Genomic DNA, 23,272 nt, shown 5'->3' on the forward strand with positions numbered 1-23,272 from the left:
TTGTCTGCGTGCGCGGTGAATCCATGTTTAGTCATAAGTCACGTGTAACATTTGGACTTTGCCGGCTTCAGGTCTTGGCTTTTTCACTTCCCTTCTGAAGTGCTGACCCAGTTAAGGTTGATGGTTCATCTTTTTGATCTCCAGGTGAAACGAAGGACTTCCTGTCTTCTTGCAGTTTCTAAGTTTACAAATATTTTAAGCTATGGGATAATTAATTATTCTCCAACGTTTGTGACAGTGGTTGTTGATAAGCATACCATTGTTATGCGCCCGCTCTCCCTGCTCTGCGGCTCACCCGTTGGTGTCGTGGTTAGGTTATTAGTTTTGATATTGAAAAGGTTCGGGTTTCCATCCTCGTAGTCGCTAGTAATCATAAAGTATGAAATGATACAGGAAGTTCTTTCGTTATAATGACAATTATTCACATGAAGATGGGCGTAAACCCAACTTCCGAAACGTCTAGTGTGTTAAACATACCCAGGAAACGGACAGTGGCCCACATAATACAAGCATACTAGGAAAATTAACAGTTTTAAGGCAAGACAGAGGAATATTTGTAATTTGCAAACGCTGAAAATGCTAAGGAAAAGTAGAACTTTAAGGAGTAAATGATTCGACGAACAGTGTGTTCACATTCACGGTAATATTTATTTATCACGCTCGAAACTATGGTAGCGCCTGCAGGTTTACGTTCTGCGATATCCGCCTTACATACAGTCTTCAACGATTCGCCATGCTCAACGTAGTCATTGGCCTTGGAAGAGTCATTATCTTACACGGCGTTCACAAGATGACTTTGATTGTGCTCTTCGCCCACTCTCTCTCTGCAAGTGCTCATAGCGGCATATCAGATTGGTGAGGATTGGCTGTCCTTTTTGTTTTCAGTAATGCGTATTATATCTGAAAGGCCTGGTAAAAAAATGCTATGGGGACACGCGGTAGCGTAGTTGGTTGAGGCACTATGCTACAAGCCGGAAGGTGGCAGGTTCAAGTCCCGATGAGGTCGATGGATGTTTTTCAATTGACCTAATCCTTCCAGCCGCACTGTGGCTCTGGGGTCGACTCAGCCTCTAACAGAAATGAGTACCAGGATTGTTCTTGTAATAATATTCTTGGGGGTAAAGGGCGGCCGGCGCGTAAGGCTGACAACCTTGCCACCATCTATGAGCCGATTGTCTAGATAATGTGGGAACCTCAACATCTCACAACCCTATGGGTCTCCACGGCCTGTTACAGGGATACCTTTACTTTTACTTTATTAGTATGTTGTGACGATACACTTCTGTGAAGTAAGGTGAAGACAGGCGATGGTATTTGTCAACTTCTGAGGTGTTTGGTCATGTTCTGGAAGAATAGAGAATGAGATAATGGGTTGGAGTACACAATTTCAAATTTTCAACCCATATTGGTGTTAATGTCCGCGTATTTCAGATACAGATGTGTCGTTCTTATCTTCAGGTCTCCGCTGCTGGAGTCCAGTGAGCGACTTCAGATTCTTGAATACGTCGCGTAGACTGTTGAAAGTTATCGAACGTTTCGGCAGCATCGCAGTTGCTATTTTCCAGGTTGGTGTCTTGGTGGTGGTGGTGGTGGGGAGGGGTGTTCGGCAACGTTTATGCAGATCTGGAATTAGGCAGTGTGCCGGAAGTGAGGCCGTGATTGGATGAAAAAGGGACCGGCGTACTGATCAAATAAGACGTGGCAACGCAACTGGCGAAAAGACGCGTGAAGAAGAATTCAGGTGCACTTGAAAGGATATGATGTTCAGGTGGTTTTGAGAAGAGGTGAAAAATATTTCAGCAACCCCATTTTGAGGACAATAGGTGATGGAAGAAGATTCTTTCTCCTTCCCACGTGGGTAGGAAAAGGAATTCAATAGCCTCTGGATGAAGGTGGTTCAGTGGTGCGTTTGGAGGGGAAGAGGCGAAGCCAGGATATACTCAGTCTGTATCAGTCTTCCCCGTTAATTTGGGGGGGGGGTTGTTTAGTTATTTCAGTGGTTTCCCTGATGGTACGCGGACGATAGGTCTGAACGTTCAACTTCCCACACTGCTTATTCCCGAAAACCGAAACCACACAAATCTATTGTTGTCAGCGCTAGTAAATCATAAATGCGGTATGATGTGTGCATACATAAGCTGTACGCAATTATGCATTATGTTCTTTACGAAGTTAATTAGGAATAAGGATAGTGCAGTCAGTAAAGTGAGTGGTTACGGTCTGCAAGGGCCGTGCCGTAGCTCAAGCGTTTAGTCGCTGGCTTCCCACCGCGGCGGCCCGGGTTCGATCCCGGGTCTGGGCAAGTGGGATTTGTGGTGGAAAAAGTGGCACTTGGGCAGGTTTTCTCCGAGTATTTCGGTTTTCCCTGCCAATCTTCATTCCACCAATTGCTCCACAATCACCCTCACCTATCATCTGGGGCTGGTACAATAGGCCAGAAGTGGCCACAGTACAAGAGACTTAGTCCCACCCCACTAACAATAAAAAAAATAATACGGTCTGCAAGACCGAGAGGCCAGAGTTCGAGTCCCAGTAATGTCAGGAATTTTCTTCACGTTGTCCAGATCGGTTGTGGGGCCTACCCAGCCTCCTATCCATTGGGTACCGGGGGTAAAGCGACCGGGGCGTGAAGCTGACCACTCATCTCCAACTAATGCCGAGGTCAAGAAAATGTGGATCTGTGCATCCACTACCATGTCCTCATTCATAGCATAGTGCTACCGGCAGAAGCTTGCACTGTGTAGGGTTGTAGTACTGTATTCCCATCTCCAGTATTTTATTCTTTTTATTTACAGCGTGGAGGGAAACTGACATCTTCTGCACAGTCCTTCTCGAAAAGCTGCTAATCTCTCAGCATATCAAGAAATTCCATGATTTTTATGGAACCTGAAGGTACACAAGAAAAATCTAGCTACTGGTTAATATCCTGAACAGATGAAATCAATCTACGCCCGCACACCTAATATCTTTATGGTCCTGTTACCCTCCCGTCGACGCCTAGGTCTTCAGAGCGGGCCCTTTCAATTCAGTTTTTCCGACTAAAATTTTGTATGCATTTTTACCCCTCCCATGCGTGTTGTATGTCACACATATCACTAAATACACAGGCATACCAGAAATGACTCAGCTACAGTTCATACACATAGATTTTTCTGTGACCGTGCTTAATAACATGCATTGTTACGATAGGCAGTTTTAAAGAAGTCTGGTAAAGATTAACAGAGAATTTATGGAAAGCAGCGGTGAGCAGCCAGTGAGGACCAAAACACAATTTCCTCGAGTTAGCCGCCAATACCTTATTTTACCAAAATATTTTACCTGTGTTGGGGTGGTCTGGGAGACGAAACATTCGCACAAAATGACCTCTCCACACTGCGTTCTCCTGCAGTTCGTGTTAGTCTAACTCAGAGACTGTAAGTAAGCAATAAGTCATTTTGGGAAAATTCAGATGCCAGAGGAGATGCTTAACCATATGAAACAGAGGAATCCTGTCATACGGGAAGACAGAATCCCTTTGTGCTTTGGCTCTAAGTGGCCCCAGGTGAATGTTGTCAGAAGTGCAGCATTTGGTGAACTCAGAATTGGCAGGGGAAATCTGAGTAGTCGGATTAAACCTGCCCAAGTGTTACTGTGTCCACCACAAATTCTGCATGAACTGACCTTGGACTGAACCTGGACCGACGCGGCTAAAAGTGACTGCCTGACAGGTTGTTTAATTGTCTGTTCCTAAGCCTCTAGGTATTGGCTTCTCCGTCTCTTCAGGCTCCAGAATCTTCACTCCAGTATCCACTGCGATATTCAGCGTGTCTTCATTCTGTAGGTCTATAGGCTTATATGTTGCTGCCAGTTTTACTAACGATAATCGAAAATTTAATATCTTTCTGATGTCTGAATTTCGTTGGTGATCACAGTGGCCCCGCGGACTTAAGGTATGGGTTCGAATCCCACTTGAGACATGGATGTCTCTATGCGTTCATTCTGTGTTTATGTTGTTCTGTGTGCCAGTAGCGGCCTTGCGAAGGGGCTGATCCCCTTCCAGGGAGCCCTACCGACTGTATATAGTATTAAGAAACTGAGAAAGCGGCTAAGGCTCAAATTGCCGTAGAACCAGAGAGAGAGAGAGAGAGAGAGAGAAATACCCAGCTGGACAGATGGAAACCTCATTCGTGTCCCTTCCTATCGCAAACACCATACTGTAAAGCAAATGGGCAGCATATGAACTGGGAACCCTCGAACAAAGGAATTTGTTAGGAGATTCGTTTGAGCTCTTAGCATCCATTTTCTGAAGAACTGTGCATGCTATTGGCGGAAAAATTCGTCTGTGTAGGCCCACATTCTTCCATTCCTTGTTTGAAGTGGATATATTTAGTGGTGTACTGGGAATCTGGTGGCTGACCGTTTGTCCACATTTTTATTATCCTAAACTGATTAATTGATTTCGATGAAATTTAGTATGGGAGGATACGTTGAGTTATTTGATGAATTTCATTTCGGTTCATATCAATCCAGTATGCAATGTGGTCCATGCTGTTAATTTAAATTAAAATTGGCAACGCTGAAAATTGTATTTCCGGTCTATGTGTCGGAGCGGATAAAACAAATTCTATGATAGAAAACAAGTTATTTCGTACAAATAAATGCAGTGAAATTTTTTAAAACTGGTTTTAGCGTGATATTTCGGTTTCTGGTGTTACAAATCCTATTACTTCCTGTTTTTCTTGAAAGTTCCATCCACTAGAAGCAAAATTTACTACCTTGCGACCTTATTCCATACTAGGTTAAGTATCTTTACGAAATATGTATGAGTAAGTATAGAAGGAAAATTTCAGCTCATTTCTCATATGCATTGCTTGTAGCTGAAGAGATATAGTATATTCATTAGTTTGGCTGCTCTCAGACTGGATTAAAGAAGTGGAATTAACTTTTCCCTTGCTACACGCGAGATATGCCGCGTAGAAACACAGGATATTCTGACCGAATTGAAAATTGTGAGCTTAGGATTTCTTTGGTACGTGGCAGATACCGACTCGTAGCGATTGTTCGTGTAAGGGATCAGCTAGCCATATGGCAGTAGGAGCAACGGCATGCAGTAGTCACGTGTCTTCAGATAAAGAAGTGTCTTCCGCGTTACAGCTGCAGCTGATGTTCCTTTGCAGCACACGGTTTTCAGATGTGTAGAAGGGCTGTCATCGCATGCTTGGAGGAACCGAGAACATAACCCAATCTCCCATTTGAATGATTAGTACTTCTCTTTCATGTTAGCGAGGTCCCACGCCGTGCCATACCTTAGGCGGTTAGTCGCCGGCTTCCCACCGTGGCGGCCCGGATTCGAGCCCAGGTCAGGTCATGTGGGATTTGTGGTGGACAGAGTGGCACTGGGGCAGGTTTTCTCCAAGTACTTCGGTTTCTCCTGCCAATTCGCATTACACCCATTGCTCCATAAACATCATCTGTCATCTGGGGCTGGTACAATAGGCCAATTAGTGGCCGACGTACCAAGTGGAATGTCTCACCCCACCCAAAGAAACTAAAAAGGAGACGGGAAAACAAACTAAGTTTGCCCCGAGTTTAAATGTCGGCCCGAAAGCCGGCCAACTCACACTTTTACGTAGTTGGCCTCAGTATCTCTAGGCAAATGAATCCTTTCCGATTTGTCCACAGATCAGTGTGTTATTTGATATACCTAACGAGCTGAAGAAACAGTCAGTCGAGATTTACCATATAAAGAGGTGGAGGAAGGAAACAATAATGATTGATTCAATAAAGTGACAGGAGCCGGGATATCTTAGTCGGTATAGCGATGAGCTGGACGGCCGGGGCTCGATTCCCGGTAGGGACAAGAGTTTTCTCTTCTTCCCAGAGTACAGATCGGCTCTGCAGCCCACCCAACATCCTGTACAATTACTGCGGGCTCTTTCCCCGTAGGTAAAGCGGGCGGTGCTTGAAGCTGACCACTCACCTTGTAGTGCCGAGGTCAAGAATGGTGGAGCTATGCAGCCACTCCCCATACGTTTTCGTGGCGTGGTACTTAATTAATTAAGCACAGTGGTAAATTTACCTCTTTCAGTAAATCGAGACGCCGCAGGCTGGACGATCGGACATCGATTCCTGGTGGAGGCAGGGACTTTTTTCTTAGATATGACGTTCAGACTGGCTCTAGGGCTCACCCAGTTTCCTCACCAACGAGTACGAGGACACTTTCCACGGGGTTAAAGCGGCTTGAGCGCGAGGCTCACATGCGTGTAGTGCGGAGGAGTTTTACATAGACGTCTTTTATAAACGTACCCCACTTGGAACATCTATTTTGCCGTGCGTTTATGGTGTTGTAATTTGGGGCACCTGATCTGGCTACTACTAAGGAAGCTGTTTATAGGAGACCTGCCAAGTGGGAGCAATATTGCTCTTCGTTGCTGTTAGGATGCAAGACTCTGGTACGGGGCCAAAGGGTCAAAGCTTTTGGACGGCTTCACTCCTCAGCATTGGTGACAGCAGCAGCCATCTTAATGTAGCATCCGCCCCGCCGAACGCAGGGATAAAATTGGAACATGCACGCGCATCCAGCCAGCCAGCTAGCTATGGCGAAGTCAGCCAAGAGCTGGCCGAGCTGTGTAGGTAGGTTGGTTCTGGGCGAGGCGACCAGCCAGCTATTGATTGCCTGCGATGGAACCTGCAGAGCGGTTGTCGACTTGAACCATCTCTTTGTTGTAGTAGCCCAGTCGTGTTGCGTCCAAGGAGGTGCGTTAAAATCTTTTTGTGTTTCGTGGTGGGAGTATAGTTTAATGTTCTCTTTTTTCAGAGATAGTTAATTATTGTTAGGTGACTATCGTGGATTGCGTATTTAGTGGAGATGAGGTCATAGCCTGTTTTAATTAGCAAGTAATTTATCTGTGTGTTTTTGGTAATCGAGAAAAATACAAAGCTGAGATAAAATAAATAAACGAGAATGGACACAGAAATTCAACAGGCGGAGCAGCAGTCGGTACAAACAGCGGCCTACTAGCAAACCAGTCGTGGACAGTCGACTTTAAAAACGCGGAGCAGCGCCAAGTAGTAACAGCTGATCCATCCCTCGCTTTGTACACAAAGCCGGGTACATGCCAGCGCTATACTAAATTATCTTTGGCACTAACAAAATACAGGAAGTAGATTTCTAGAACAGAGAATGTTACTAATTCATTTGAAGTTAATGCTCTTAAGTTGAAGTCTTTAATGTGGAAACGACGTGCACTTATGTAGAAACTGAAGCTCAGTTACCAGAGGCTTGGGGGCATGCTGTGTTGCCTTGCCACCTCCTGGGCTGTATCGACCACGGATCGATATGTTGTTGCCAGTCTCGAGAGTTGAGGGCGGAAGAGCGCTACGAGTTCGAATCTTGCTTAGTGTGAAGGTTGTACATAAATTGTTTTAATGTCCGGTCGTTGACCTGCAGAACTAATGGGAACTTCGACTTTAGAATTCGGGAGGAAGTAACTAATATACAGTACTGGCATCCGTTTTCACTTTTAAAGCTTAGATCGACCCTCGGAAGATGAAATTAGTTTCTATTAATGCCATTTGTGTTTTCAGATACGAGTATAATGTCCTCTCCATCTATGGTGCATCGGAGCGGTGACACCCTCCTGGTGAGAAGTGTAGTGAGTGGGGACTCTTTGTACGAGGAAAGTGAAGACGATATCGACTTACCCCAGTGCAAGATTAAGCGCAACTATACTTGCACTCACTGTACTTACTACACCCAGAACCCACGCTCCTACCTGTACCATCTCAAGGACGAGCACGGGGAGAAAATCAAAGTGTACGAGTGTCCTAGCTGCCTGTATGCTTCCAAGCACAGCCAAAAACTTCAGCGGCATGTACACATGGTTCACGTGATAGGTCGAGGGGCAGCGGCCGGCTTCAAGAAGAAGAAAAGCGAAATTACCAAATCGAAATTGGGGAACAGTGCATCAGCAGGGGCTGCAAAACAAGTGGAGAAATCTGGCAACGATTCGAAAGCGGTGAACATGAGTGAAAACATCGTTTTGAAGATGAGTGGAGGGGAAGTACGGGGTTGTTCTTTGTGCCCATTTACAAGTTCTGACCCAAGTGAAGCGCTGAAACATGAGCGTACAGCGCATCTTAAGAAGAAATTCTACCGTTGCAGTAAATGCAATTACGTGACTCACATGAAGGCCCGCTATACAAAACATGTTAAGTACCATTCTATGCCTATGATTAAGTGCGACCTTTGTGATTTCCGCACTCCCTACAAGTGGAACTTGGACCGTCACTACAAGAACCACACCGGAGACGGTGCTTACCGCTGTGCACTTTGCAACTTTACGGCTGATATCAAACAGAGCCTTACTGTGCATGAAATGAACCATCACGTGCCACCCGTAGGACAGCCGGCGTCTGCGGGGAGTGGCGCGGGGACAACTAGGCGTCGGAACAAGGTGGGCGCAAGTGACTCTGCGGCGATGGAAGAGGAGATCGACCAGGAGGAGCTTGAGCTGCTGCGCATGGAACGGGAAGACGCAGCAGATTCCGCCCCACCATACCAGGTAGGGATCTTACCGGATGAGACACAAATACTTTGTCATGCCCCTTATCATGGTTTCAAGTTCAGCTGCTGTGAGGACCTTCTTGTCCCAAGATTGCTAAGAGGCAAAGACTGGCTGTGAATAGAGAGACAGAGGCGATGATAATACCTTACCAGATGATGCAAATGGTAAGAATGGAAACCCAACATTATTGCCCCATATCTGGTAAAGAATCATACTTGTTAGGTGAGAATCAGGACAAGTTATCAGGTCCATTCAGTGAAAGATACTGGTTCATCCCAATGTGGCTTCAAGGTACCCCCTCCCACCCCACATTCACGGCCTCTTAACAGAAATGAGTACCAGGAATTAATTAAATAATTTTCGCGGGGAGTAAGGCGCGGCCGGCTCGTAAGGCTGACAACCTTACCGCCACCTATGAGCCGATTGTCTAGATAATGTGGGAACCTCAACATCTCACAACCCTATGGACCTTCACGGCCTCTTACAGGGATAGCTTTACCTTTTTTATTTTTTTACGTATACACACGCACAAAACCGCATGGTGACACATGCACACCCGCCATGACACCTCAAACCACCCCCTTTACCATTTTCACTGAACAGGCAGAAGTTTAAGCAAAATATTTCTGTCAGATACTGAAACACAAACTTCGAATTATTTTGAATGTATACAGACACTAAATTCAGATTATTTACTGGATACAAAGAAATGCAGCTTCCATCTGACAGGTAGACAGGAGAATGTAGAGTATTTTGTTGTGTTGAACTTAGGAGAAATCGACTTTTTTTTTGCATATTGAACCGAAGATCATATTACTGTAAAATTGATTTTGACTGATTCCTGGGTTGTTTAATGGAGATATTTATCAAGTTCAAAGGTTATCCAGGATCGTGTGAGTTGAGAGGATGATAATGAAAAATGAATTGGCAAGAACTGGGAAGGAAAAGGTCCAGAATAAAACTATGAAATACGTCAGTCTGATAAATGATACTGCGTGCACTTCATTTTCCATTCCCTACAAATCCGATGTGTTATGTTGTCATTCATTTTGTCAGTTTGTTTTGTATATGGCAGCCATACCCAAATTCACTGTTTAAAATAGCTGGTGCCAGGCTAACACATGAAACATAATTTTTAGTTACTTTTCTGTTCACACAACAAAATGCAAATGCTGGGAAAACCAAGAAAGGATTGAAAACTTAGTGGTTAGATGTGTAAGAGTATAAACTGGAATGAAATGGCTGAAGATCATATCAGATGGTAGGCTTTGATGTTGGCGACATGAAACATTTGGGTCAAGTTACCAGAGAGACAGTTAATTCCACCCACCTGGTAGTTAACTAAATAACTAACTCTCTCTGGTAGTAGAGTCTGCAGTTGTAACACTGCTAATACTAAACCCCACCATTGGGCATGTTCACGAGCTAGTTCATTGACTGGAAAGAATGCTGGATTTCACTTTGAAAATGAAAAATTGGCAGCCTTAATACAATAATCATCAGTGAAGTTTCTGTCAGTGTCCTTCCGTACTAAAGAAGCTGTCGATGAACCATGTAGAGATGATTTGAAAAAATTCTCATGAAAGAAACAGTGAAAGAAATGGAAGTGAAGAAATACAGTTTGATGTTGCAGAAAGTGAAACAAGCTGGTAATGTCGATTACAGTGAAGCAATACATCTGAAACATTTTTTTGTAATAGAAGAAATAGAATGTTTCTTATGCGTAGAAGGGTTATTTAGCTAACAGAAGGTGGTCCAGCGTAGTTTTTGCATTACAAGATTTTGATATGGATACAAGAAATACTAAATACAGAGTTCACAAGAATTTCGAACTTTCAGTCAATAATATAAGAGAATTCAAAATTATACTTTTCATGTAATATATTTTCACTCAGTTGACAGTCAGCCTCAAGGAAGACTCTCACAAAATACAGCCAGCCAGCTTTGTGCTATATATTTCTCAGCGAAGTATGTAGTTTACATATGTGTTTCGATCTGTAACAGATCATCATCAGATACTGATGTTTTATCTGTCTTATATTAGTGTATAGATAATTGGTCCATTTGTTACCCTATACCAGTTTTCTTTCAGTTTATTTAATTACTATCATTGCTGAAGTAACAACAGAATTACTCTAAAATCAATCAGACCGAGGTATATGAATGAAATAATGCAATGATTGGATGAGATGCTGGGACAAGTTAACCCATTTGCTGTGTCACATAAACAAATGCATCAAACGAAATGATATATGTGAGTAAATAAGTACAATGCATTGATATTTAATTCACAGCCTTTAAGATCAACTAGAATGACATATGCTGTATTTTGTCTGTGTGTGCACTTGCACGTGTGCCTTCACGCGCGCACACACAGACACACATGCATACATTATCACTGATATGATCTGTCATTGTTCATTTCATTAAATCCATCACTTCACCATATATCTTGTACATAGTTCTTCCTTGTTGATGTCAGAGTGTCACTCTAGTCATTAGTCGGCCTTCTTTTTGTAACTACTTATCATGGATGCAGTATGTGTTCAGAATATCTCATTTTATATTTCTCCCAGTCTGACCTATATAAACACACCTTTTACATTTTAATTTATAAATACTTCTGCTGCGGTATCATAGTTAGTTGAGACACTATGCTACAGGCTGGAAGGTTTCAGGTTCGATTCCTGACGAGGTCATTGGGTTTTTCAGTTAACCTAATCCTTCCAGCTGCACTCTAGCCCCAGGATTGACTTAGCCCCTAACAGAAATGAGTACCAGGGATCCTCCTGGGGCTAAAGGACAACCGGTGTGTAAGGCTGACAACTTCACCGGTATCTGTGAGCTGATTGTTTGGAAAATGTTGGAACCTCGACATGTAACAACTCCATGGGCATCCACAGCCTGTTACAGGGATAGCTTTTCCTTCATTTTACAGTATAATTCATTTGGAGGAGACCCCAAATTAATGATTATAAATCATGCAGTAATTTACTGATGAAAATTAAACATGGTAAACTATGTGCTTCACAGCACAGACCTTGTGTTTGCTGCCCTGTTTAAAGTACTCCCTCACTCAGTGATTTCATGTGTTTTGTTGGCTGCAACATGGAGCATCGTTTCAGCCTGTGTTTCCAGTTGGTGGCATACCAATTTCGACATCCCCTGTAACTCATTTATCTCCATGTGTACCAAGGTTTACTCGCCAATATTTTATTTTCATTAGTAAATTGTTGGAAAATGTGGCTCTTTGCATCCATTCCCCCATATGCCTAAATGGCATAGTGCTTAATTAGTTAAGCACAAGGACAGCTTTACCTTTACCGTAAAAAAAACTCAGTGATTTTAGTCTGCAAGCGAACTATACCGACCGAGAGACCTCCGCTTGTCGGCGAAGTTTAGTGCCAACTTTTGCGGATAGAGGGAGTCGCGTGCTCAACGCAACGGTTTGTCAGCCCGGAGCCTCTATTTCTTTGAAATAGCTCCACAANCTCAACGCAACGAATCCCCACGACCGTTAATTTCGGTTTGTCAGCCCGGAGCCTCTATTTCTTTGAAATAGCTCCACAATTATCATCATGAGGCTGAGTGGACCACGTTCCAGACCAACTGCTTCTCCGAAAAAAGTGTAGTAGCGCCGGGAATCGAACCCGGACCTCTGGATCTGTAGCCATAAACGCTGACCACTAGACCACAGAGGCGGATCAGCTTTGACTTTACCATTGTAATTATTAATTTGAGGCCTCTTCTGAGCGAATTGCTAAGTATTATACATATTGCTCTGTTACTTCTTTTTAGTTCTTTACAGTATTTTCTTCTTTTTAAGCTGTTTTTAAGTTTGTATCTTTGTAAGTTATTATAGGATTTAAATTTGCTAATAAAACGCAAAATTTTCCTAATTTTTATCCTGTGTTTACAAGTATTATTATTCTTTATTTTGTTATGACAATCATTATGTTGTGTATATTACAAGTGTTTTTGACCATGATATGTTTTACTCTGTTTCCATTGGCGTTTCATGTATTATGATTGGTGGATATTCATGCCTGTCTGTTTTGAAGGTAAATGCAGTGATCATATGAAGATTTTTGTATTTGGTGTGATTTGCCATATTTTTATGTTGGTTTTTAAAATGTGCCTGATTGTTAAGCGTGTAATAAGAAGATAGTTGATTATATTTTGTGAGAGGGGTCTGTTTTGAATTAATGTCTGAATGAAAATCAGTAGCAGACATGGATGAAAATGATATATTCTTGGCAGCCAAGTGAAATTCCGGAAAGTAACTTATTTAGAGCAATGCTTGACACAGGAGAGAGTAGACCAAAATAAAATTAAACGTCCTTTATAGAGTTCTCAAGATTCACCCAGAAGATCAGCCATTGTCTGTTATATGCTGTTGGAAATGTCTGGTGTCTCATTGGACTCACTTCTGCAGAGGGACTTTCAACAATTTAAAGTTCTTGTCCATGTGCAAGACAGTTAGAGCTGATGTTGAAGAGTGGTCATCACAGTTATCGAGGTGTCTGATAATGCTCTGCCATCAGTTGATGAATTTGATATCCCGTGTTTCTTGCATAAATATCATTTATAACCCTGGGTATCTCATGAATGTTCATTTATTTCACTTTTTTAAATTCAAATTTACCCATGTGACAGACAGCATAAATATCTAGCATCTTATAAATGTTCTGTTCTTTAGTTATGATGAGCGCAAATTACCGTATTTACGCATGTATAGGCCGCAGCACAATTTTCAGACAGAAATTATAGAAAAAATAATTTTCTTGGAATATTATTTCAGGAGTAGAAATTATTCCGAAATTTGGCAACGTTTAATTTTTTTTTAAATGAAGTGTGATTTCGAATATTTCGAATATAAGCCGCACCCCAGTTTTCCTCTTGAATTTTTGGCAAAAAATATGCGGCCTATACATGCATAAATACGGTAGTCATATGACAACATTAAATAGTTGGATACCATAATGAAGTTAAAAAATTATTCAGCAATTTTGGGCCAGTTTCAGTTACGTTAAATGATTACATTCACACTACTCAACTGAGAATCTTTTGTCTTTCAGTCTCCTCTTGAAGGACCTAAAGATTGTATACAGGATAGGTCTGAAAAAATGCCAGTGTAAATACACAGAGTTAGCTGTAAGAATCATTCCAGGGAAATTCAAGGGCAGGAGCCTGAAACTTGTCTTTTGTTCAGTCCAAAATTACCCTCTCATGTCATTAGACACTAAATAACCTGTGCACTCATTGTGGCATTTTAAATAGCTAATGGTGAACCCCATGCAAGAAGAAAAGTACCAGAATATCAAAGAACAAACATATTTAATTATGCTACATTTTGCATTAAGATAGATTAAGATTGAGTGGTTGTTTTTATTTTGTCTGAAATGGAATTTTAGTAACAAAAATAGGATTATGAATAGTTGGTGTATGCTAACAGAACCTGTAGGATCACAGATACTTAAAATGGTAGGATGAATGATGTATCATGTACTTCAGTGCACCTGTTTGTTTTTTGTTGATTGATTCGTTGGTGAGTGTATGAAGCATGAAATGAAAACTTTAGAGAGCTTACACTAAAGAGAGACGAGAAGGAAGTAAGTGTTACTTATTTAAAGGGTGTGCCATGATGTTTGTCTGAATGACAGCTGGTTCTATCTGTTTGACACTACATTTCTGGAACAGCCAATAACGCAAGATGCTGTGTACCTAATCATAGCTCAAGAGTTATAGCGGTGTTATTACTGCTTATATAGAAACAATAAACTCGTAGAATATTGTTTGAAAGGAGTATCCTTTACGTGTTCTGAAGTGTGCTAAGACTATGATGATCATAGGAGTTCATTTATTAAAGACTTGGTGTGCTAAAACCTGCTGCTAGCTAATGTTACGGTAACAGACCAGGTTCAACACTGCTAATATGAAAGCCCACCACTGGACAGTATTATCCTGAACCATTTTCATCCACTATCCAAACTTGTAATCCATCTCCCTAACATATATCATAATGATGTCCTCCGATAATTTTCTTGGTCTTCCAAGTGAATATTTTCCAAGATATTTCTTTCTGAAACACCTTTGCTCATACCTTTCCTTCCCTGTCCTGGGTACATTCCCAAATCATCATAGTTTCTTCTGTTAAAGTTACAGTTTTGAGGAGTATATTGAGTACTAGGAATACTGTTGCACAATGTCATACATTTATGGCTATATCATATATAATACAAATTGAAAATTGGAAGAAATTTAAACTCATGCAAATAAACATTAAATGAAAGATTTGTATATTCTGTGGTTTATGGTATTGATATCCCATAAATGAATAGAAATATAACTGAAAATTGGGAAGAAAACAACTATTTTGGTCATGTTTTTGTTTCAGGCACGAAGCATAAAGCCAGCAATTTCTGCTGCCAGTACTGCAAGTTCTGTTAACATCAGTAATAAGAGCAATGCCACTTCAGGCAGCATTAACATCATTAGCAGTAATGGGAACATTAGGAGAACTAACACAATTACAGCTTCAGCTGGGAATACCAAGAGAACCCCAAAGATTAAAGTGACACTTAAGAAGCTGAAAACTCCAAGTAGTCAGGAACAGAATGAGAGGCATAACTTTCAGACAGACTTCATACATCCAGATGATATCATCCATCACAAGAATGGGAATGTTTATATCAAGAATCTCAAGTGTCGTATGTGTAACTATAAAGCAGCATGGGAAGGTGAAATGGCTCGACATGAAAGCAAGGCGCATGGTATCCATCGGCCAATTTCTGTCAAGCAGGCAACCAAGAAGGTTCCTCGGCCAATTCCTAACTTGATACCTATACAAAACAAGGTTATGCCCCCTGGTTCTGTCACATCATTACCAATCTTGAGGATCCCCACAATCCGTGGTCGAGCTGCCACATCTTTGCTGAAACCTCAACAGTTGCAGACATCTCAACAGGAGAGTGGCTTGAGTGAACGGGATCTGAATGAGATCTGTGCTAAATCCTGCCCCAACAGTTCACTTAAAGATTTTGCATCTCTCATAGGAGGCGAAGACGCTTTCAAGTTACCAGATGATGAAATGAATGATGGGGCTCCAAAGAAGACTTCCCCAAAGCAGGAAGAAGAAGATTATTATGATGAAGATGAGGTTGCACCCAGTGACAGTCAGTCACAGTCAAAACCTAACATTTTAGCTTCAGTAACTGATTCATCATTCAAGAAGAAAAATGCTTCCTTCTTTGATAAACTGAAGGAGAAACTACTAGTAGGTGCTGGGGAGTCATGTAATTTGGTGTGCACATTTTGTGGGCATGAGTCAAAGTGTCTGTCTGAACTAGCCCGTCACCAGAAGTTGCATTCCAGTCCTGGAAACCGCAGCAGTGATGGTAGTGGGACTAACGGAGGCAGCGGTGTAGTGCTGGCCAGTGGTGCTGAACTCTCTTCTACCAGATGTCAGCACTGTCGTCAACGTTGCAAGACTAGTGCAGATCTCTTGATACATCTACAGTCCTGTTCAGAGGCCAACAAAAATCTTGCAGCATCTTCTCCATCCCCAACACCAATAACAGAAATTCCTGATGCCAAAGAAGAGAAGGTGCAGGATGTTGAGGATGAGGAGGAAGAAGAAGAGGAGGGTGAGGAGGAAGAGCAAGAGGAGGAGGAGGAGAAAATCAGAGAGGAGGAACCACATCCAATGGAGAACAAAGTGTTTGTGTGGAATAATTTACCACAACCAGTAGAGATGGAGAGTGAAGAAGACCATCAGCCACAGTGTCAAGCACAACAGGAAGAGCAGCAGCAGCTACAGCAGCAGAAACAGGCACCTCCACTGCAACAGCAAGATGATGATAGCCTTGATACTTCTGTTCGTAGCAAGTCACCTATCAGTGAAGGTAGTCTGGTGGGCATTGAAACTGCCCCAGGTTATGGTGCTGTCACAAGCAAGATTCTTTCTGATTCTCCAGATGGCCCCCTCCCTGACATGGAATCCAAAGCTGCACTAACTGTCAAGAAGGTAAAATTTACTGTTTTCAGTATATTTCGCAGATTGTAGGTGTTGCAATACTGATAAATCTGTCACACATGCATGTCTTTTGTAACTTAAATAATTTAGAGGAAATATACATTAAAGGGTAATTAGGTATTTACCTACGACATTTAACTAACTAATTCTGCAGCAGAGGTCTTCATGAAAAGTTTATGATAATTTAGCTGCTCCACATATTCCTTCACTTTCATTGAGTTCAAGGGTTCATTATTGTGTTCCCAAGAGCTTGCCACTGAAACTGTCATGACCCATCTGAATCCACTCTTTCTTTAAGATCTATCTGGCTATCATCATCACATTTATGCTTAGGTTTAATATTGTTCTCAGCACTGTGTTCTCAGATACCCTCCTTTTATGTTTGTTTGAAGTCTCGCATTCATATAAAACAAGAGGTGAAAATATACATTTGTAATTTTTTGCCTTCTTTAGTTTCTTAATTTACAGTGTGATTTGGTTCCCTTATTCATATTTTTAAGGAAAAGAAAACTCTTCTTTCATACCATACTTTAGCCAGACAATAAGACAGTGCTCTTTTCTAGAAGAAAATGTCAAGGAAAGAAATGTATATGAGATTTGAGGTTTACAGGGTAGTGACAATGTATAATACTATCTTGAGATATGTGACGCCGTGTAGTCTGATAGAAGTTTACTAACATTTTACTGCCCTCCTTCAGGGTAAAAGAATAGGTTGAGCAACGAAACAGCAAGCAGAGTTCATCACTGCTTGTACTTGGTGCTGCTTGCTTGCTCACTCACTCAGTTTACTCTTTGATCCTGACAACAGAGGAGCTATAAATTTCACTCAGACTAAATGTCATCAGATCTGAGAAGACAACAGCCTTCTAGAAAAAGCTTCTTCTTGATTGCGATATAATTAGGTTATTGTTCTTTGATTATCACATATTTTACTAAAAATGCTGTTTCCTTAATTCTACATAATTAGTGATCTGTTTGACACACCTCTTACTGTGTATGTAATGATTAACTAACTATTGTAACTAATGAACCCACTCGCTCAGTTGTCCACTTATCCACTCGCTCATGCCTGCCTACTCACTATCCCACTCACCTGTTCGCCTCCCTGCTTGCCTACTCTCTCTCTCTCTCTCTCTCTCACTCTATCTCACTCACCCTCTCACTCTCTCACCCACCCACTCACCCACCCACCCACTCACCAACCCACCCACCTACCTACCAACTCACCCACCTACCTACCAACTCACCCACCTACCTACCAACCAACTCACCCACTCAGCAACCTAACCCTCCCATTGAAAAGAAATTTTCATTTAACCTGAGATTGAGTCCAAGTGAAGAAGACCAAGGCATATTTTCCATTTGTTACTCCCTGCAGATAGAGTAAAGTAAATGTCGATGCATTTTAATGTAGCATTTAATGGTATTAAAGCTTCAATGTGTTCCCTATGTCAGTTTTATATGGGGTGTAAATGGAAGGCGTGCACAAACTTTGTACGTGAGTTCCCCATACCAAAAGAAGAAAAACGTCTATATCAACATGTGTTTGGAATCACTCAATATTGAGCTATTGCTGAAAGAGTACATTTAGAATAAATGCTCAAATTTTTCTCCATGAAATTCAGTGCACTCCTTGACATGTTGTGGATTGGTGCATACATTCAAAGATCCTGGGGTAATTACAGATAGTGCGACACACATCCACACTGTGATGGGGAAGTGCCTGTTTGTTGTCAGCAGGGGTTGCATACACGATGGTTTTAGGTGTCCCCATTGGTAAAAATCCAGAGGATTCAAAACTGGGGAACGTGGAGGCTGTGCAGTGAATCCTCTACCTGTTCATTGGTAATGATAGGAGGTATTGAAAACGTGTCGCCAAAGGGCATGTGTGCATAGACATGGACATGTGCATGGTGGTGCTCTGGCATATTTTAGCTGTTCTATATAGAATTATGTGGAACTCATTCCCAAAGTTTGTCCATGCTTATCACTTACTTCCTATATAGCTTAAAGCAATGGAAGCTGTGTAAACCATTCAGATTATAGCATGGATTTAAATTAACCTATTAGCAGTTGTTTCCCTGAAAGTTAAAATCATTCAGTTACCATTTCAGCTTTTTGTGCTGGATGAAGTTAATAGGATCAGTTGTGCTTCACAGTGGAACTAAATGCCACTTTTTACGACTATTTGCAGGTTTTCAAATGTCCCAACTGCTCATTTTGGGCATCAACCGCTTCTCGATTCCATGTTCATATAGTGGGTCACTTGAATAAGAAGCCATTTGAGTGTTCTCTCTGTGCTTACCGGTCTAATTGGCGGTGGGACATAACAAAGCACATACGACTGAAGTCTGCAAGAGATGTGGGACATGAGCGGGCAAGAGTTTTGATGACAGATGAAACTGGAAGGCGAAACTATTCAAAATACAACAAATATTTAACACTAATGCGAGTCCATGAACCGACAGCTGAGAGTAGTGGAAGTGGGCGACGTTCAAAGGGTCTGGATATAAGTCAGGGCATGGCAGTGCATTCTAATGTCAACATTTTGCAGCAGCAGTTGCCTGCTCCACCTCGTCTTACCCGAGCCCCTGCTCCCATCTCAAGCAATCTTCTTCATCTGGGACCAGGAGCACCACTTAGACCGCCGCCACCACTGCGAGCTGCACACCATGTGGTATTCCCAGGTCCTCCACCTCTGCAAGCACAGCCCTCAGCACTGCTGCAACACCAACAGCGTCAGCAACAACAGCAACACCAACACCAACAGCAGCAGCAAAACCAACAACAGGAACAGCAGCAGCAACACCAGCAGCAGCAGCAGCAGCAGCGGCTGGACTTAGATATGAGACCCAAACGTGCATTAAAGAGACCTGCAGTGAAATCAGGGTTTAGCCCAGAGGGCCAACGGCCAGCAAAACGCCCAAGTACGGACAGTAAGAAAACACTCTGGAAGTGTAAGAAATGTAACTACAGGTGAGAAAACAAAGTTATTATCTGGATTTGTATGCATTGTTTCTGTCAGGAAGTTTAACCATTTCCAAATGATATTTTCAAGATAATTTTGCAGCCTTGAGAATTCAGGCTGGGTATACCAGTTGTTAATCGGGAGAATGCTGATGTGTCGATTGGACAGGAATTTTTTCATAAATTTTTAAAAATTTTTGTGGTTACCACATTATTTTCCATTTTTGAAAGAAAGAAGTGATATTAATCTAAAGTTGCATATTTTTAAGATTTATAGTCAGTGTACCTCAAAAACTCTTTGTATGGAAGGGTAGAAGATACTGTGGATGTGCAGCAGAAAGATGAAACATTTTTAAATATAGTAATTGGAACGGACCAAGCTCTTAAGCCATGATTTTTTATGATAATGTAACATGTTATTCAAATGACTGTGTGTTTGCTTTAGAGATGCAAGTCGTGAGCTGGTGTTAGCCCACGTGAAGGAACATTACCAGCAGCGTCTACAGCAGGCCAGCAGTAATGGTGGTGTTGGCAGCAGTGACTCAGCTGAGGCAAGTGTCAGGCGGGGTCTCGCACCTTTCCGGTGTGGCCACTGCCATCAGGTATCAAACTGGAAGCATGTCATCCAGGTACAACTAACCACTTTCACAACTAACTGCATGGGCTGAGCTCGCTGTGAAGCATGATCATACATATGGACTTCCTTTAAGGAACAGAATGTTTTTCTCTAGCAGGGATCTCATCAGAATTTTCCTCTATATTTCATGGTGATTTCTGTGTTTTTAATATGGTTGGTACCTAGTTTAATTGATTGGCATTGTGCATTTTGGTCCATAGCCCCTGCATGCTTCATTATGTATTTCTTATTTTTGCCAGCTTTGATACTGATCATTCCAGTTATGAAGTACCTGATTGTACATCTGAAGAAGGATATTTCAAATATTTGGTCCATGGAAGGCATGGAATTGATTACCTCTGGTATGCAAGAACAGGGGATAAAGAGGCAAATGTAAAGAAGTATTCTTTTGTTTTGTAGTTGTATACTAGTATGTGTGAACTGTGTACACACATTTTTACCATGTTACCTTAGTAGATACCTTTCCCAGTGTATAAATTATGTTCATCCATTAAATATTGTCAAGTGACTCATGTTATACTTCATGTATATCTTGACTCTGAGAAAGTATTTGTGCTTTTGTTGCAAAATTAGGGTTATAAGCATGGAGACTTTATACAGATTAAAAGTACCTTTAAACATATGGAAGTTAGTATCCTACCCTTTCTTGCTTGTGTGTTTCTGTTCATTTAAAGTGGTAGTTAATAAGGCAACTTTAAAATACTCCATTGTACATTTTGATGGCCCTCATGTTTACACACTTGATGTATCTACATGTACTTTCATAAAGTAATTCACTTCAGTAGCCCCTACTTTTGGAAAGTTAGCAAATCATTTCTACCATCTTGATCACTAGATTTATTGTTTTGCTGATCTACAAGTAAGTTGTAGCCAAGTAACTTCTGTTTTTTTTTTGGGTTCAGAGTTGTCCCTCAGATGCTGTCAGACTTCATTGGGATCATTATGTTCTAAGTAATATTCATGTAAATTTTTGGGCTCAGTTACATGTAGCATAAATTCCATCATGAGTGTGGAAATGTAGTCATAGATGTGGTGAAACAAATGTGACAGACTGTGGGATAAATGTTGTTTATTATCATGCCATAGTAAAAGCAGAGATTTCTAAGAACATAGTGCAGATGAGAATAATTGGCCTGAGAGAGATGTCACAGACATGTCATTAATAAGAGAAAGGAGAAAATTGCGTAGTAATTGGCTTTGATAGTAAATAAATGCCAGAAGCAAACTTTAAAAAATTCTATAGCCGTGCTTATAATCTTATACGGAACGAAGCAAGTATCACTGGGAATTAATCTAGTCCACAAACTCACTCTGTATATTTATATCCCTTCTACTACCATATTTCCATTCTCAACTGGGTCTTCCAAGTGCTCATCCCCCTTCATATTTTGTGATTATCACTGTGTTTGATTTTATTAGTGCCCTGATGTCCTGCTCATCTTATCCTCTTAGATTTGCTTATCCTGCTCCTTATTTTGCAATTTTCATTAGTCTCCTGTTAGTTTCTCTCTGTTAGGTACAAATATTTTCCTCAGTACTTTGTTCTCAACATCCTTAGTCTGTTTTTCAATTAGGGATATAGATGACCATCCATACAATTAAAATTTTAATTCTGCAACATTTAATATATGAATTTTTGTTTTCCATGGACCTTCCCTCTAAGGGATGAGTCAGTTGAAGAAACTGAGTGCTCATGATTCTGTACCCAGCTGCAGTCAATCAGATTGCAACATGATATTCTCACTAATAGCAAGTTTGTTGAATGTGTTGATGAGTATTTTCCCTACACAGAGACACTGCCGGTTGAAGCACAGTGGTGATGTGAGGGTGGTGATTGGCCTTAAAGAGGGTGGTACTGTGGAAGAGCGTTTCATGATAGATGATGGTAGTGGTGAGGCAGACTCAGCTTCAGCTCCTCCAGGCAGACCAGAGAGACCAGGTACTTTGTCATTAGTAGTGCAGTGTACACAAAAAGGAGTTTCAACACTTAATAACTTGGTGACTGCAGCTGCTGTTATAAGCTTGTCCACATGCTTCTTCTTGTAAAGATCTAAATGAAGTTTGATGAAACTCAGTACTGGAAGTTTGCACTTACTCATAAGGTGAATATTTTGTAGTCCTCATTGGTATAAACAGTGTTTCTCAAAAATCTGTCATGCTCACATTCATAAAAATATTTCAGTGGCCAAAATAATTTAATAAACTTGTTTTGTTGCTGCATTTAATTTTAGACAACACTCTGATGTGGATGCTTAGAAATGTACATACATATCTTCAGTCATTAGATGAGTAAAAGTTGTATAGGTATGGATTTTGTTCAAGATGTGTAGAAGAAAGTTGAGCTCAGTGGCCGCATGACCTGATGCTCTTCTGTTGCTCAAACTCTGGGATCGTGAGTTTCACTCTCACTTAGAGCATGGAAGTACACGGTGTGTCCAGGATCCGTTATCTCATTTTTTTAAATTTTGCCCTGCAATGCCATCTGTTGGTGAGTTGTAGCGTCAAGATTCATGAAGTTTCAGCTGTGGCTGTCTATAATTTCAAAGCGCAAGCATCGCTGCATCATGTGTTCTGACCTTGAATGTAACAGTAATGTTCTGACGCTCGTCGGAAAATGGCGGTTCAACAGAGAGCCAACATCAGATGTTTTTTAAGTTAGGCAGAACAGCCAGAGAAGCATACAAAATGATGAATACGGTAGTGATTGTTTGAGTCGCTCAAACATTTTTCAATGTTATGCTGTATTTTGTGATGGCAGGGAGGACATTGAAGACACCCCACATGCATCAAAGCTGAGAACAAGTCGAACTGAAGAAAATGTGAAGAAAGTGACCAAAATCCTTGCATCAGACAGATGTGTTTCTGCAAGACTCATGGAGGAGCTTTTGGGAATACCAAAAAGTACTGTGCATAAAATTTTGACCAAATATTTGGGTAAACGGAAGGTCTGTGCGCGGTTTGTACCGCACGCGCTGTCAGGCGATGAAAAACATGCCAGAGAGGAACACTGCAAAGACATGTTACGGTCGGCCCGAAGTGATATAAAATCTACAAAATCGATTGTTACGGTAACAAGACATGGTGTTT

The 23,272-nt window shown here is 41.4% G+C and overlaps 1 protein-coding gene across 1 annotated transcript in view; it reads left to right on the forward strand.

Moving 5' to 3' along the window:
* Positions 1–23,272, forward strand: part of LOC111864449 — a gene marked incomplete in the record, with an annotated part of 85,623 nt that overhangs the window by 47,402 nt on the left and 14,949 nt on the right. Inside the window, 5 exon segments of the mRNA XM_033751432.1 lie at positions 7,578–8,543; positions 14,944–16,572; positions 18,776–19,557; positions 19,994–20,177; positions 21,977–22,124. Of these exon segments, the coding sequence (XP_033607323.1) occupies positions 7,578–8,543; positions 14,944–16,572; positions 18,776–19,557; positions 19,994–20,177; positions 21,977–22,124 (3,709 nt within the window).

Source organism: Cryptotermes secundus, unplaced genomic scaffold (assembly GCF_002891405.2).
Source record: "Cryptotermes secundus unplaced genomic scaffold, Csec_1.0 scaffold621, whole genome shotgun sequence".
NCBI lineage: Eukaryota > Metazoa > Arthropoda > Insecta > Blattodea > Kalotermitidae > Cryptotermes > Cryptotermes secundus.